The sequence below is a fragment of the Corvus moneduloides genome, chromosome 8 (assembly GCF_009650955.1).
Source record: "Corvus moneduloides isolate bCorMon1 chromosome 8, bCorMon1.pri, whole genome shotgun sequence".
In the NCBI taxonomy this organism is placed as follows: domain Eukaryota; kingdom Metazoa; phylum Chordata; class Aves; order Passeriformes; family Corvidae; genus Corvus; species Corvus moneduloides.
In genome coordinates, this window is record NC_045483.1 from 34936136 (window position 1) to 34951181 (window position 15046).

General features: G+C 53.5%; 1 protein-coding gene across 3 annotated transcripts in view; it reads left to right on the top strand.

The window, feature by feature from the left end:
- PRKG1 (protein kinase cGMP-dependent 1) overlaps positions 1-15046 on the top strand; it is a 370739-nt gene that overhangs the window by 13744 nt on the left and 341949 nt on the right. Inside the window, exon 1 of one of the 3 annotated variants that reach the window (XM_032115876.1) lies at positions 13612-13977. The exons of 1 other annotated variant lie outside the window; for it this stretch is intronic. In XM_032115876.1, coding sequence (XP_031971767.1) covers positions 13667-13977 — 311 coding nt within the window. In that variant the 5' untranslated portion in view covers positions 13612-13666. Of the gene's footprint in view, positions 1-13611; positions 13978-14744; positions 14909-15046 lie in introns of those variants that run through there. One more of the 3 variants, XM_032115878.1, reaches the window with a different exon arrangement.

Consider the following 15046-nt stretch of genomic DNA (forward strand, 5'->3'; position numbering starts at 1 on the left):
TAAAAGAACTGTCAAACCTGGGCTGTTTCTCCTGGGGTTTTTTTTGCACAGCCAGCCTCTCCCTCATTTTTCAGTTCAGAAGAGCTTGGCAAAGAAGTGGTGCAAGAAAAGGAAGGGTTTGGTACCATCTGGGAGAACTGGGACTGGACAGAGCATTAATGTAAATCCAGTATAAAGCTGAGCTGAGGATGGGTTTTATGCCACCTCCCTCCTGGCCTTGGCTTCTGGGAGGGAAAGGAGATCTGGGAGAAAAGTGCAGCTTTAACACTTGGATTATTTCAGCTTTACCTTCCACGTGGCTGGAAATGTTTGATGCTCAAGGCAGCGACAGACCCACGCCTTGGGGTAAAACCCTGACAGAATGCAGGGCACAACCCTCGGCCTAATGCTGGGAAGTGCTTAAAAAAAGCTCCCAAAACCTGATGGCCTCAGTTGCCAGGGAGTAGAGGGAGGGAAAAGCTGTGGGGCTGCACAGCCCCCCGGCTTTCCTGGGAATGAAACAACGCTTTCAGTTCTGCCTCCCCACCCTCTGCCCTCGTAAAAGGCCTCACAGAGCAGAGATTTTTAAGCAGAAGGTTTGAATAAGGGCTGTACGTGGCAGTGGTGCCCTGTGGGTAACCACAGCACCCTCAGGAGCTGCGGATGGAGCCGGAGGTGGCCCTGGCCCGGCGGCACCGGTGGAGGCTGAAAGGCCGTGCTGTTCCTGCTACGGGATTTTTATCGGTGAAATCCCGGGAAGAATTCCTGGGGGGAGCTGCCAAACCCCCAAAGCCAGCGGGGAGCTGGGGAGAAGCATCTGCTGTGTGCTGGCACGCAGGGTTTGGCCGTGGAAAATACCTTGGCACAGCTCTTTGGGACTGGAGGGGACGTGGGGTGGCTGCGCCGGCAGCGGAGACCCCGAAGGAGGAAGATTTGGAGATAAACACACTTGGGCAGGAAAAAACTGGGTGGTTTGGGGGTTTTAGAGCATAGATCTGCTCAGCTAGGGTGTTTGGGGGTGGTTTGGGGATTTAGAGCACAGATCTGCTCAGCCGGGGTGGTTTGGGGTTTTTAGAGCACAGATCTGCTCAGCTAGGGTGGTTTGGGGCTGGTTTGGGGGTTTTAGAGCATAGATCTGCTCAGCTGGGATGGTTTGGGGGTTTTAGAGCACAGATCTGCTCACCTGGGCTGGTGATGGGCACCGGAGGTGGCAGTGCTGACCTGGAGCTGCAGGTGGAGATGGGGGTGAGCCACTCCTTTCCCAGGGATTTTGAGCACCTGGATGTTTGTCCTTGTTCAAAACAGGTGCCTCACTTTTCATACGGATTTACCCATCTTCCAGTTCTTGTAAAGCCTTTTGCTGCCCCTCCAAAAATGCCACTTAATACTGAGCATTTAATCAACATTATAGCGTCGATACAATGCAAAATCAGATTCTTATTCTACTTTTTTTCTCATGAGCCCCTTCTGCCCTTGACAAAGACCAGCTCCTAGGTATTTATTTCCCTTCTTCAGCACCATCTCCAGCTGCATCCTTTGCCACAGAGGGATTTTAGCACTCTGAAAAAGCAGTCCAGCTTCAGCCATCAGGAGTTACAGCTCCTTCTTGGCTGTCTCTTGTCCTTCGAGTTCCTTGGGGCCAAACTTCACCCTCTGGGTTTGTGTGGGGCCATTTCTTCACCGAGGCCCCACCAAAGCAGAGGGAGGAGGTGGAGAGGCTCTTCCCAGCAGGAGGAGAGCTCCAGCCTGGCTTTCCTGGCAGCCTGCAGGTGGGGTGGGCACAGGTAACACCCCCGTTGTTTGGAGGTCCTGATGCCCATTTTAGGGCTGTAGGGTCCTTCCCTGCGGAAAGCCAGCGCTCTGATTGCCAGGAGCGCTAATCACGGCCGAGGTTATAGGGGAGAAATGTCTGAGTTGCACTGTTGTCCCTTCCAACACATGCCATCAGGCAGCCCAAAGGAAAAGCTGATTTCTACCCCCACATTCCTTTGATGTCACTGGCCTCCCCTAAAAACCAGGTGCTGCACGTGGGGAGATGTAAACCACGACATTTTCGGTGGCTAAATGCAAGCCCTTCCCCTTTTCCCTGCTGTGATCCCTGGCATAAAGCGGAGCTGGGCCTGGTGGGGCAGGGCTTGGCTTTGCCTGCCAGGTCCAGTCAGTGGCACTGAGTGCCAGCAACTCCTTTGAAAGAGCTACAGCCCGTAAATAATTAATACCTGCTGAATTATTCAGCCTGGGAGTGCAGCAGATGAATGCAGGGAGCTGACCAGGCAAAGAATGAGTAATTATGTTAATTAACCCGTGCAGCTCACTGGAGGTGCAATTAAGTTCATCCTTCGGGCTGCTGTGATTTTTTAGGAACAGAAATGAGATAAAAACGGAGTAAACTAAAGCTGCAGTTAGAAAAGAAGGGTTAAACCGTGTGGCTTGAATGATCAGCAGATGAGCTGTGCTCTAATTCAGGTGGATTTATGTTCCAACAGCCTTCCTTCAGTTCCTTGCCTTAAGGGGGGCAACAGGTACATTTTTTAAAGCTTTAATCACTGCTCTCTTCAAGAGCTTGAAGATGTTTCTGCAGATTTAGTAGTGTGATGTGCCAGTCTCTGCTTTTTATTTTCTGTGTGTTGCTGAAGAGGCAGAAAAATTAAAAAAAAAAAAAAGAAAAAGATATTAAAAACCCATTAGCATCACGAAATGAGTCCTAATAACGCTCTACAAATTGAAAGCTCAATTTTGCAAACACATCACTTGGCATTCGGTGGCCAGCAAAACCTGAGTTCATGTTAAAAGGCTTTTCTGGTGAAAGGAAAAAAAGAATTTAGGAGTTACAAGTGGAAAACATTCCCAATATTTCCCCCTGCTCTTGTATTGTTCGTAAGCATTGCTTTGCACTGGGAAGGATTGGATTGGGTCAACGAGAGAGAAGTTTAAGGAATGCCTGAGATTTTTCCCAAGCTCACATGGGCAGGATCTGCTCTGAGCCTTGCCTCTCATCAAGGAATTACCCAGGTGAGGTGAATTCTCAACTGATGATCTCAAAACCTACTCCAGCTGTGAGCGTTTTGGTGAAACCTTTAAAAACAGGAGAAGTGAGAGTGGTAAAATCCATGGTTTCCTCTCCTTTTGGAAGAGCAGAGGTGGTAGAATTTGACTAATCCATGAGGTGCATTTTGGATTCAGGGTTCTCACCTCCTGGTAGGGATTTTGTGCCACTAAAGAATGGGGTACTGGGCGGTTTCACCTGAGGACTGATTTATGTTCCTGAATCATTTCATCTGCTTGGGTTTGATTTGCCTTTTAAAAGCTTCATTTACCCCCTGTCCTGAGCATCCCCTACAAAAATATAGAGAAGCTTGAGGCATAGTAAACTTATTTACTTAAATCCCCTTCCTAGTGGGGCTCCTGAATTGATTCTTCTCCCATAATTTACTCCTCTGTGCTCCGCACTTGCTGTTTTGCTGCCCAATCAATACCAATTCTGTCTGGAAATTGCATTCATGGTTTTTAAAATTGGAGGTTTTCTTGCAAAGCTTGACTTTATCTGTAGATCTGAGCAGTTTGGGAAGTTGGGGTTTGTTGTGGGTTTTTGGGGAGGTGATAGATTAACTGCAGTTGCAGTGATATATTTGTGGTATTAGTGTGAGCTGTTTAAATTTAATTGACTTTTCTGGGAGTTTACAAGGGGATATAAATGGAGAGTGAAAAGAGCCAGACTCCTGAAAATGGAATAATTTAAAATGCAGAGAAATGAGACAAAACGTCGTGCATGTAGACAAAACAAAGCCCATTCATTTTTCAGTATGGTCATTAATACAAAAAAAAAAAAAAAGAGACATGTTTGGGTCTGTGTGGCTTGCATGTTGTGTACACACTCAGAGTGGTTGGGAGTTGAGCCAGGAGCTGGTGCAAATCGATGCTTTAATGTCCATTACTGCATCAAAGCATCGATTCAAACTTGAAACACATCAGTCTTTCGCATCTCTTTAAGGGGGAGCTCGGTCAGGAATGGTAAAGGGAACCCACCCAAAATGTGGGGTCTGCAGGCAGTGCTGTTAGAGCTCTGAAATAATTTGGTTATTGGGCAAACTGAGCATTAAGCAGAAGCAGGCCGTGAGTCTGATTGCTGTAAGGGACCTGCAGACAGTGCTGTGGCTTCATAAATGCCCATTTTTATATAAACAAGCCCCTTAAGGTGCCACGTGTTGGCTTTTTGGGGAGTTGTGGTCGGTAACTCGAGCAAACCTTGTGCTTAAAAAGTTGTGGTGGCGCCTTGCCGAGAGAAACAGAATAAATTAATGTATGAGCTTGAGCAATATCGTTGCAAATTCTTTTAGTGCGTGAATATTTCTGGTTTTGGTTGTTTCGCGGTGATTTTTGCCGGGTAGTTTCTCTGTTCCCTCGGGGTTTGGTGGTGGTGGTATCGCCTGCCCCGAGTGTTTGGTGCGCGGCTGCAGCTCGAGCAGGGCGGCAGAGGGCGGCCTTGCTCCTTGTGCTGCTGCTCCCTCCTCCCGGGAGAAACGGGGATGAAGAGCCGGGAAGAGGGGCGAGCGCGGCGAGCGCTGTGCCGGAGCTGCGGGCCGTGTAAGGGAGCGGAGCAGGCGAGCACCCGCTGGGGAGGTGGCCCGAGAGCCGCGTCATGCCCAAAACATCACTGCAAGCTCTGCCTGTGCTGATAGCCCTGGCTCGGAAGCGAAAAGGCAAACAGCGGGCGCAGAGCAAGAATGAAGCGATTTTTGTGCGTGTGGAAAGGAGCAGGGGGTGGTTTGGAAGCGGGCTGGGAGTTGGCGCTCCCGTTCCAGCGCGCAGGAGCCTGGAATGCGTTCCCTTCCTGCCGCACAGTGCGGGGTTTGTGCCTTGAACCGATATTGAGCCTTCCTGTTGTGCCACGGGGCCCTTCCACAGCATGCTGGGTGCTCTCAGGATGGGCTTGGACACCGGGATTTGTGTGCTGGGATTGCACAAACTCGGGAAGGGGGAAATGGCCCCGTTGCCTGGGCCAGGCTGCTCAGGGAAAGGCGAGGAGATAAAGCTGCAACGCAAACAGTTCTCGCAGAGAAATCACCTGGGCCCAGCACAGGCAGGACCTGGAGCTGCTGGAGAGAGTCCAGAGGAGGCTCCAGGATGAGCAGAGGGATGGAGCAGCTCTGCTGGGAGGAAAGGCTGGGAGAGCTGGGATTGTTCAGCCTGCAGAGGAGAAGCTCTGGGGTGACCTCATTGTGGCCTTGCAGTGCCTTAAGGGGCTACAGGAAACATGGAGAGAGACTCTTGACAAGGGCTGGAGGGACAGGACACTGGGAATGGCTTCCCAGTGCCAGAGGGCAGGGATGGATGGGATATTGGGAAGGAATTGTTCCCTGGCAGGGTGGGCAGGCCCTGGCACAGGGTGCCCAGAGCAGCTGGGGCTGCCCCTGGATCCCTGGCAGTGCCCAAGGCCAGGCTGGACATTGGGGCTTGGAGCAGCCTGGGACAGTGGGAGGTGTCCCTGCCCATGGCAGGGGGTGGGATGGGATGAGCTTTAATCTCCCTTCCCACCCAAACCCAGTCTGTGATTATATAGCAGGTCAATACCAGCTTAGAAATTTTTCTTTCCTGACCACAGAGAAGCAGGCCCAAAACACACTTTGCCCTTGCAGCAGCATCACTTCCAAGGGATTTTTCCCTTTAGGTTTGAGGAAGCTCCCAGTAGCTGGTATCACAATTCCCTAGAAGTGATAACTCTGCTGTTTTCCACCCAAACCAAAGATCGGGAGTGGGTGGGGAAGAGGAGCTGGGGCAAACCTTCCCGAGGTGTTTGTGGTGGGGAAGATGTGCGCAGGTGAACCTTCCTGGCATGTTTGAATACTCTGCCATGGAGGGGGGTTAAGTTAGAGGAAAAGCAGCTGGGAGTGGAACTGGGGTGAGGAGATGGAGCAGTGCTGGCAGTGCCAGCCAGGAGGGAGCCCTGCAGCCCAGCTGGGGCTTTGGCTGCTGATCTGCAGCAGAAATTGAAGAAGGGTGAGGATGAAAGCGCTGCCCGTCCCCTGACTCACCCAGGGCACTCAGCTGAGAAATGTTGGCGGTGCTGAGGAAATCAGGCGAGTGCTGGTCTCTAATGCTCTGATGAGTAGAGCAATCAGTTCCTGCAAACACTGACAGAGAAAATGGTGAATATAAACACATTACACACTCAGAGAGACCAACTTGATGGAGTTCCCCCAAGCATAAATAAGAAATCGCTGTTGAAGCCAGTGGAGCGCTGTAAAACCTTTGTGAAGCCTGATGTGAGCCCCTGTTTGCAGATTGTGCCTGGATGATTCATGGATATTTCCTTGGTACTGTAACAAACCAGCTCCTCTGTGGGGTGCAGCCATTGATTCTGAGCCTTAAATGATCACAGGGCTGAGCTCCTGAGGACAGAGCTTTTTGGGAAATGTGCTCTGACAGAAAGGGTTTGGCATTGCTGGAATGGTGGCCACAAACACCTGTAGCTCCCTAAATGGAAGTCTGGTGCTCCAGTGGAATATTTGCAGTTGCTCAAGACATGCAAATGTCAAAGGCTTCAGGACGAATTCTGGCACAAATCTGTTTTTAAAAAGGAAGGCATCTCTCAGTGCAACTTAAAGAAACACCAGCCTGTTCTCCAGACATGCAAACCCCAGATTTAAAACCTGTGGTTTGTATTTATTATTATAAATACCTGAAACAGCCAAATAATCATTTTTAATAAGCACAGGAATGAATCTGATTATATAAAGAGACAGGGCACTTGTTCTCAATGCATCATGAAATAATGGTAACACACTGGTTATTCTCATATCGGGGGGGAGCAGAATTTGTGTTTATTTCTAATCCAATTTCAAATATAAATGAATTGTTTTGAAGGCTGGATAAATCAACCCAACAGACCAAGGCAATTATGGGAGGTGAGTGGTGCATTACTGGTGAGGAGAGATAAGAAACACTGCGGGGTCTGACAGGGTGAGGAGAGGGAGCACCCAGAATTGCAAATGCCTGGGGCTGCTGAGAGGTTCGTCACTGTGGGACCCCTGAAGTGAAGGAATGGCATCAGACAGCCTCGGAATGAGGCTGGAGAAACGAGCTGCTATCAATTAGTATAATTTGGGGGGGGTGGAAAGGAGCCTCTTGCTGTTCTCACCTTCCTGAGGGTTTTGCTTTCCACCTCTTGCAGCCAGAGCACCATGACTAAAACAATCAGCAAGGTGCAGAAGGCAGCGCAGGCCAGAGAGGGGAACAGCTGAAACTGAGGAGTTCAGCTGTGCTTGTGTCGTGGTTTCGAAGGAAACAGTGAAGGATTGCAGCTGTCTCGTGGAACATATCTCACTTTCGGTGAGCCCAAGTTTTTCCCAGCATCTGACAAGGACCAGTGCTCTGGGAGAGCTGGGATTGTTCAGCCTGGAGAGGAGAAGCTTTGGGGTGACCTCACTGTGGCCTTGCAGGGCCTGAAGGAGCTACAGGAAACATGGAGAGAGACTCTTGACAAGGGCTGGAGGGCCAGGACACAGGGAATGGCTTCCCAGTGCCAGAGGGCAGGGCTGGATGGGATATTGGGAAGGAATTGTTCCCTGGGAGGGTGGGCAGGCCCTGGCACAGGGTGCCCAGAGCAGCTGGGGCTGCCCCTGCATCCCTGGCAGTGCCCAAGGCCAGGCTGGACATTGGGGCTTGGAGCAGCCTGGGACAGTGGGAGGTGTCCCTGCCCATGGCAGGGAGTAAAATGAGCTGAGCTTTAAGCTCCCTTCCCACCCGAACCATTCTGGGATTCCAGGGGTACCCTGGGAGCTGTTGCTTGCTGGAGTCCCACATAAAGACAAGCCAAGGGGTGATTTCACATGGAGAAAGTGTAGGACAGATGCAATCCAGGGAGGAATGTGTGGGGGGCAGGGAAGGGGACAGGGTCACTGAGCACGAGCTGTCCCCAGCAGTCCAGCTCTGGCTGATGAGAAGTGGAAGGAAGCTGGCCTGGCCATCCCAGCCATCCATCCCCCTGTGGAAATCAGACCCAGCATATGGCTCCCACCTTCCTTCAACTGTTCCAGCTTCCCCCAGTCCCACGGAGATGTGTGTGGGAGCAGAATGAACCTGTTTTCCCAGCAACATCAACACAGTTGATGTTTTTTACAGACTTCACCTCTGTTGCATCCTGGATCTCACGGCCCCACAACTCAATCTGCTTCCTTACATCTCGTTTAATTGGTCCCTGGGTTCATTTGCTGGTTGCTTAATGGCTGAAAGCAAAAGGAAAACTGCATTTCCAGGGCCTGTGTTGTCTAAATGCTGCTTTTGCTCTACACTGGCAGTGCCCTGGGACTGCGAGAGAAGCAGGGCATGGGCAGTGTTTAATTGTGGTAACTGCAGAGAGCGCCGAGTGTTTATTTTGGCAGCATGCAGAACAAGTTTCTGCTTAGTCTGAGCCTAAGGAGGCTTCCCAAGGCAGATGAATTGTTTTGAAGCCATTTCTGGCTTAATCCAGCCCAGAGGAAGAAGTGTTTAAGCTCTGCCTGTGTCTGATCTTGCTGGGCAGTCCAGCCTTTTCTGGAAAGTGGGAGAAATAAACTGGCTACTTGAGGTGTGTCTGGACAGGAGGGATCGGGATCGCGGCGCTGGTTCCCGCAGCAGGGATCGGGATCATGCCTTTGGTCCTTCCTGGAGAAAGCCTGGCCCCAAGGGTGTCATTCAGGCTGAGGATGTGGGAAGTGCTCCCAGGAGTCTCACAGCATTCCCTTAACCCTGAAGGGCTGTGGAGATCCACAGCCACCAGGTGCCCCCAGCTGGTGGGGTGAGCTGCTGAAAATCCAACTTTCCATGTGATCATGGGAGAAAAAAACTCCTGCTTTTTTGGAGGGCAGAGCTTTCTGCAGATGTGTGGGCAGGGGTGGTGGGAATAGGGTCTTGTTAGTGGGGAGAAGAAGTCAGAGGGATGGTTGTGGTTGCTCTGATGGAAGGAACAAGCTTTGAAGGGCTTGTTGAACTTCTGGCTATTGAGAAGGATTTTTTGGGTGCCATTTTTCTGTAGAACTCTCAGTGAGATGAGTGACACTCGTGTTGTTCCAGCTCTGCAGCCCAGCCAGCAGGAAGCACAGCCCAGGCTTTGCTCCAGCCTGGAAAAACAATGAGGGGAGGGGGATCTATCACCTTGTAGTGACAGGAGGTGCTTTGTGCCTCTCTTCTTCCCAGGCAAAGAGCCCACGAAGGAGAATTTAAAACTTCAGTGCGATGTGGCACGTGCTGGAAACCACTGTGTTACCTGCAGAATCCTCTGCTATTCCACGCTCCCAATGTCTCCTCCTTCGGCTTTGCATGGCACGAACATTCATTTTTGTGTTCTGCGTGTCCCTAATGTGATATAAAAAGCTAAATGCATTACAACTGCAGAACAGCACATTGTTATTTTTTCCTTCGGCTTCTTCTGCAGCGAGTAATTTTTTGTTCCATTAATAAGCCTCGTGGTGTTTTTCTTTCCCTTCTCATGCACTCTAGCCCAGATTCATCCTGGGAGCGTTTCCTAGGCAGGCTGAAATGGCTGTGCAATCTTCACACTTCTCAGTGTTTCTTACTGAGCCTGGAAAGAACCGATGCACTAAAGGAAAATCATCAGGATAATCCAATTTAGATGTTGATTTGACTTCCAGCACGCAGGGATCAATGGGGTTTAAATGACAGTGCTCAGAGCTGGATATCTCCATCCCTTTGAGGGGAGGAACAAATGGCTTTCAGTTCTGTCTTAGAGGCTCTGGAAAGGACCAAAATAGGGAGGAGGAACATCCAGTGTCATGAGAAAATAGGTCTTGTTTTCCTGGGGAAGAGAGGCTGAAGCACTCCTCAGATATTGTCAGTTCCTGCTCTTTGGTCCTGGCGAGGCTGCTTTGACACAGTAATTTCAGCTTCATCCCCATCCCTGGGGGCTGATTGAGTTCCCAGCTGCCCCCTGTAAATCTGTAGGGCCTGTGGCCCTGGAAGGAGCTGCCAGAGGCGCTTTGGGGCAAAAGGAATGGCCAGCTGTGCCCTAGGAAGGAGTCAGGTGTGCCTATGTTTCAGTAGATGGCACTCCTTGCTCTGCCTCGGGGACTGCCGTGGATTTTGGGGATGTGCTGGAATAGCAGGTGGCATCCCATGGGGAAGGTGTGCTGGCCCTCAGGTGTGACTGCACCTCGAGTTGGTTACAAGGTGATTCTTGCAAGGGTTCAGCTGCTGTGCCACCTTCCTCGAAATTTTCCTGTATTTTTGTCATTCCTTCTCATCATAAAGGTGTTGCTGTGGCTGTGCGGGTAGGGAAGGAATTTGGGTGTGTGCCAGTGGCGGGCAGAGCCCTGCAGGTCACACACCTTCCCAAACCTGCACAAAGCCCCCACCAGCAGGATAATCCATCACAAAATCCAGCCGGTTCAACTTTCTGCCACGGGCTGATCTGCTCCTGCAGATATTTTGGGAAAGAAGGTGTGGATTAGGCAGGGAAGAAACACCACATCCAGGAGGAGGAAAATGTTTATGTATGTGGTCAGTGATGCACGTCCAGCCTCTCTGTCTGTGCTGTCCTGGCCGGCTGGAGCAAGGTGACATTTGCCCGCCAGGGATCCTGCTGGCTCCCTGAGCCTTGTCTCGGGAATCCGGGGAGGTGTTTGCAGGATAGACAGTGCTCAAATATGGTTTCAGCTTGGAAAATGGCAGCTGAGTGGGTGCATTTGGTGACAGATGACCCCTGAAAAGGTTCAGAAGCAGAAGCTATTAAAACCCCGGAGCTGTGCAGAGAGGAAATATTGTGAGTACAGCAGAGAGGAGAAACATCCCTGCTCCGTGTGATTCCCACCAGCCAGCCCTGGCGTGCCGTGCTTTGGGGCAGATGTCTGCAGATGCTCTTTTTTTGGCTTCCCACTCGACATCCAGGCACACTCTGGCAGTGGAGGGAGCAGGAAAAGGCTTTGGAAAGTTCATAGCCAAAGGTTTCCTTAAGCTGTGAGCAGCTTCACCCCGTCTTCCCGACACCAAGCCAGTTGGTGCATTCCTGCCATTCTTCTCCCTAAAGCTGTTTCTTTCCATTCCCTGGATCAAGCAGACAAAGCAGCTGCTCTCTCGAGCCTGAGATTTATTTATTTATTTATTTTACTGGGAGCTTTAAGTTGAAAGGAATGGGATCATAGGATTTATTTTTATTGGAGCGGGGCAGTACTCTGGGATCCCCGAGATCACACCCCAGGCTCCGTGCTCGCCTCATGGTTTCTTTGGGGGAGCAGGGAATTGCCAGAAATAGGCAACTACTGGCTGCCTTCCCATGGCAGAGCTCTGCTGTGGGGTTGTGAGGCCCTTTGGGCTGCTCTGGCTTCATCTGTAAACCAGGGAACACCAGCCTTGGACGTGACAGCTGCTGGTTATGGTCCCAAATCTAAACCTGTGCCATAAAAATCTCCCTCCAGACCCCAAGGGTCTAATGAAAATCTGTTTCCCACCTGGAAATAAGTATATATTTGAGATACACTCAGCTCAATTCCTTGACAGCTTTATGTGCTATAATTTCTCCTGGTTTTCTGAGGATCCTTTCTGTTCTGGGGCACTGTTTTCTCAGTCCCAGGCGGTGTCCCTCTCGTAGAAACAAAGTAATGTTATTTTACTGCCTGTCACCGAGAAATTATCCGCCAGATTCCCCCCAGGGCTGCGGTTCTTTTGAAACCTGGTGGGCTTCAGGTAACTGTATCACCTCTCCCTCCTGCAGACTTCACTTCTGCAGGGAGTAAAGCAATAAAACTTGAAGCGTATCGGCTGAAGGCTGTTAAAATATTTTATGTATCGCTGATTCCTAGTTTGTAGGCAGCAGGAATGCATCTGCTTAATGCCTGTTGTCTTTAAAATGGAAATGTTCAGCAGATACTTGGTGCTTTTGTTCCCAATGCGTTATGTGAGATGGAAGCAGAGAGAACAGACAGTTACAAGTGCTGTCTGGGCTTAGACCTGTGGAAACAACTGGGGAGTTTTGCCTGGCACAAATGGATCAAGGGGGGACTGAAAACTGAAGTGTTTTGCATAACCCAAGTTTTTTTTCCCCCCTTTTTCATGTGCATCTTGAGAAATTAAGGATCATGTGCATGAAAAAGCTGCGAAGCCTTATGCCTGTGAGCAGAGGCCAGGCCCTTTCCAACAGCAGCGTGGAGCAGGGAACAGTTCTGATTCCTCATCCGCTCACTTTTCTAAATTTATTTTATAAAGACCAGCTGCAGGTTGAAAGCTGGAGCCTTGGACTCGGGCAAGTGCCGGTGTGTAACAGGGAAAAAAATAAAAGGGCAAACCCAAAGGAGCTCAACCCCATAATCCTTATGGCATTCCCAGCTCGTGCCTGGCATGTGAGGTCTAGACACAAACACGTAGGTGCCACCCACCTCCAGAAAACATATTCAGGGCTGCAGCCTCCTCCTCCTCAAATCAAACTCCCCAAGGGGGAACAGAAACAGCTGGCAAAAACCTTGGAGCACGAAACTGTGCCAGTGCCCTGGCGCTGAGGAAGCTTTTGTGGGGTTCCTGCATCCAGCTGGGCTCTGGGCCCTTCATCCCAGCTCCTCCAGGCTGGGTGATTTTATCAGGAGCCCCCAAACCAGCTCAGATCCCCCTGTTTCTTCCCCAGAGAGCCAAGGCTGGGGCTGTGCTGTCAGGGCGAGCATTGCCGGCCCTTCAGTGCCTGGCAAAGGGAAGAACCCAGAACCATTTGGCACCGAGGGCTCGGCTGTTGTGGCTCATTGATTTGATTTTGTTATTTCTGTGCTGCAGCCCCGTGGGCTGTATGGCAGAGGTAGGGCCACACAGAAACCCTGAGTGCACGAAGGAAAACCCTGCACTCCGGGAAAGTCCGATCGGCTTTGGTACGGCAGAAACTTGTGCTTTCATGTGAGTATTTGGGGCAGGCAGAAAATCTCCCAGGTCTTAAGTGAGGGGGTTTTTTTTAGTGCTCTGAAAGCCAGATGCCCTGCCTCCAGGCTTCTCCAGTGCAGGCAGACTTGACCGATATTCCCATGAAAATCCGGGTTTTTGGAGCCTGGAGCTTGCTGAGACTTGAGGAGGAGCCATGCCAGGCGCTGGCTTGTGCTTCCAGTCAGCGAAGACAACAAAAATCGTCTCTTTAAAAGCAAAGTAAAGGGGGGATAAGTTCTTTAAGAAGAAGTGGCACCTTGAGTGGAGCAGGGGAGGGAGGGAGGGAGGGGAGCGCGGCCGCGCCGGCAGCGGGACGGGAGGGCAGGTCCGCGGCTCGGACCTGTGTGCTGGCCTCCAGCAGAAGGCCGGGAGGGCAGGCACCGGGAGCTGCTCCCGGCCGGTCCCCTCCCTCCTCGGCAGCCCGCGGGGCGTGGGCGGCGCGGGGCGCGGCGGGGCCGGCGGGAGGGAGCGGGGCGAGCATGTGCATCCTCCCCGCCGCCCCTGCCTCCCTCCCGCCGCCCGCCCGCCTCCTCTCCCTCCCGCTCGCCGCCGCGGGTGTGTGTGTGTGTTTCTCGGCTCCCTCGCCAGCCCGGCCTGACGCAGGCGGCTCCACATCGCCTCTGACAACACCCCGGCTCCGGAGCGCCGTGCCGGGGGTCCGGCTGCGGCGGCGGCCCCGCGGGGCCGGGCCGAGCCCAGAGGGGCGGCGGGGGCCGGGGTGTCCCGAGCGCGGGGAGGCGGCCTGGGGGGGGGAAAGTTGCCGGGAGCGGCGAGGGGCGAGCGCGGCAGCAGGACCATGGGCACTTTGCGGGATTTACAGTACGCGCTGCAGGAGAAGATCGAGGAGCTGCGGCAGCGGGATGCGCTCATCGACGAGCTGGAGCTAGAGTTGGACCAGAAGGACGAACTGATCCAGAAGCTGCAGAACGAGCTGGACAAGTACCGCTCGGTGATCCGGCCCGCCACGCAGCAGGCGCAGCAGCAGAGCGCTGGCACCTTGCAGGGCGAGCAGCGGACCAAGCGCCAGGCGATCTCGGCCGAGCCCACCGCCTTCGACATCCAGGATCTCAGCCACGTCACCCTCCCCTTCTACCCCAAGAGCCCGCAGTAAGCAGGGGGTCACCCCGCCGCTCAGCCTCCCCTCTCTCCCTCATCCCACTCCATCCCCGGCCTCGCCGCTGCCCGCCGGGCAGGGACCGGAGCGGAGCCCGGAGCGCGGCATTCCCGCACCCCGCATCCTCCCCGGGCGGCCCCGCGGGGTGGGAAAGTTGCGAGCGCCGGGCTCGCGGGGCGGAAGAGCGGCAGGAGCGAGCGCTGAGGTGCCAGCAGAGGGGGACCCGGGCGTCCCCCGTCCCGGCTCCGGGAACACCCGGCCGCCCCATCCCGCCGGGGGACGGGGACAGCGGCGGGCGCGGGGGGGACGCTGCTGCCGGCGGGTTGAACCGGATCGTGTCGTGGGCATGGGGGCTTTATCGCTGCGGGAGAAACCCGGTCTCTCTGGGACCCCGCAGGGAGACATTCCCAGCTAGGAAGCTTGGAGCCCGGCGGGATGGGGTGCCCGGCTCTCCGGGAGGGAGCTGGTGTTTTGGGGAGGGGGGTTTGGCAGTAGCAAGAGCTCATTGCAGTGTCCCGGTGCGCTGGAGGGTGTGCGGGGGGCAGGGAAAGTTGCGGGGATCCGCAGGTGCCGGCGCGCCGGGGGATGCGCTGCCCCGGTTTCACACCTGCCGCAGATTAGGGAAATCAGAGCGCCTTAATGGGGAAACGGAGCCCTCGCGGGAGCGAGATCGCTTTCCCTCACTCAGTGCCTTTTGCTGGCCAATAAATCGCCGTGCCTTTGGTTCAGCGCTCCTCACGGGATAAAAAAGGAGGAGGGAAGAAGTGATGAGCGGATGCTCGCCGCGCCGGGCAGCATGTGCGGGTACGGGGCGCGACCTCCCCGTCGACGGGCAAACCCGCCTCCCCCTCCGCGGCCGGCATCTTCCTCGTGGAATTATAACCGGCAGCGCTGGAGGATCCCCGGAGCCATCCCGGTAGCGGGGTGCGTGTGTGCCGGGCGGGCTCCGGGATGCGGGCACCCTGCGGAGCCCCGCGGGGCACGGGGCGGGCGGCTCGGGGACGGTGCCCGGGCGGGGGAGGCGGGGGACGGGGCGTGCGGCTCGGGGACGGTGCTGGGCTC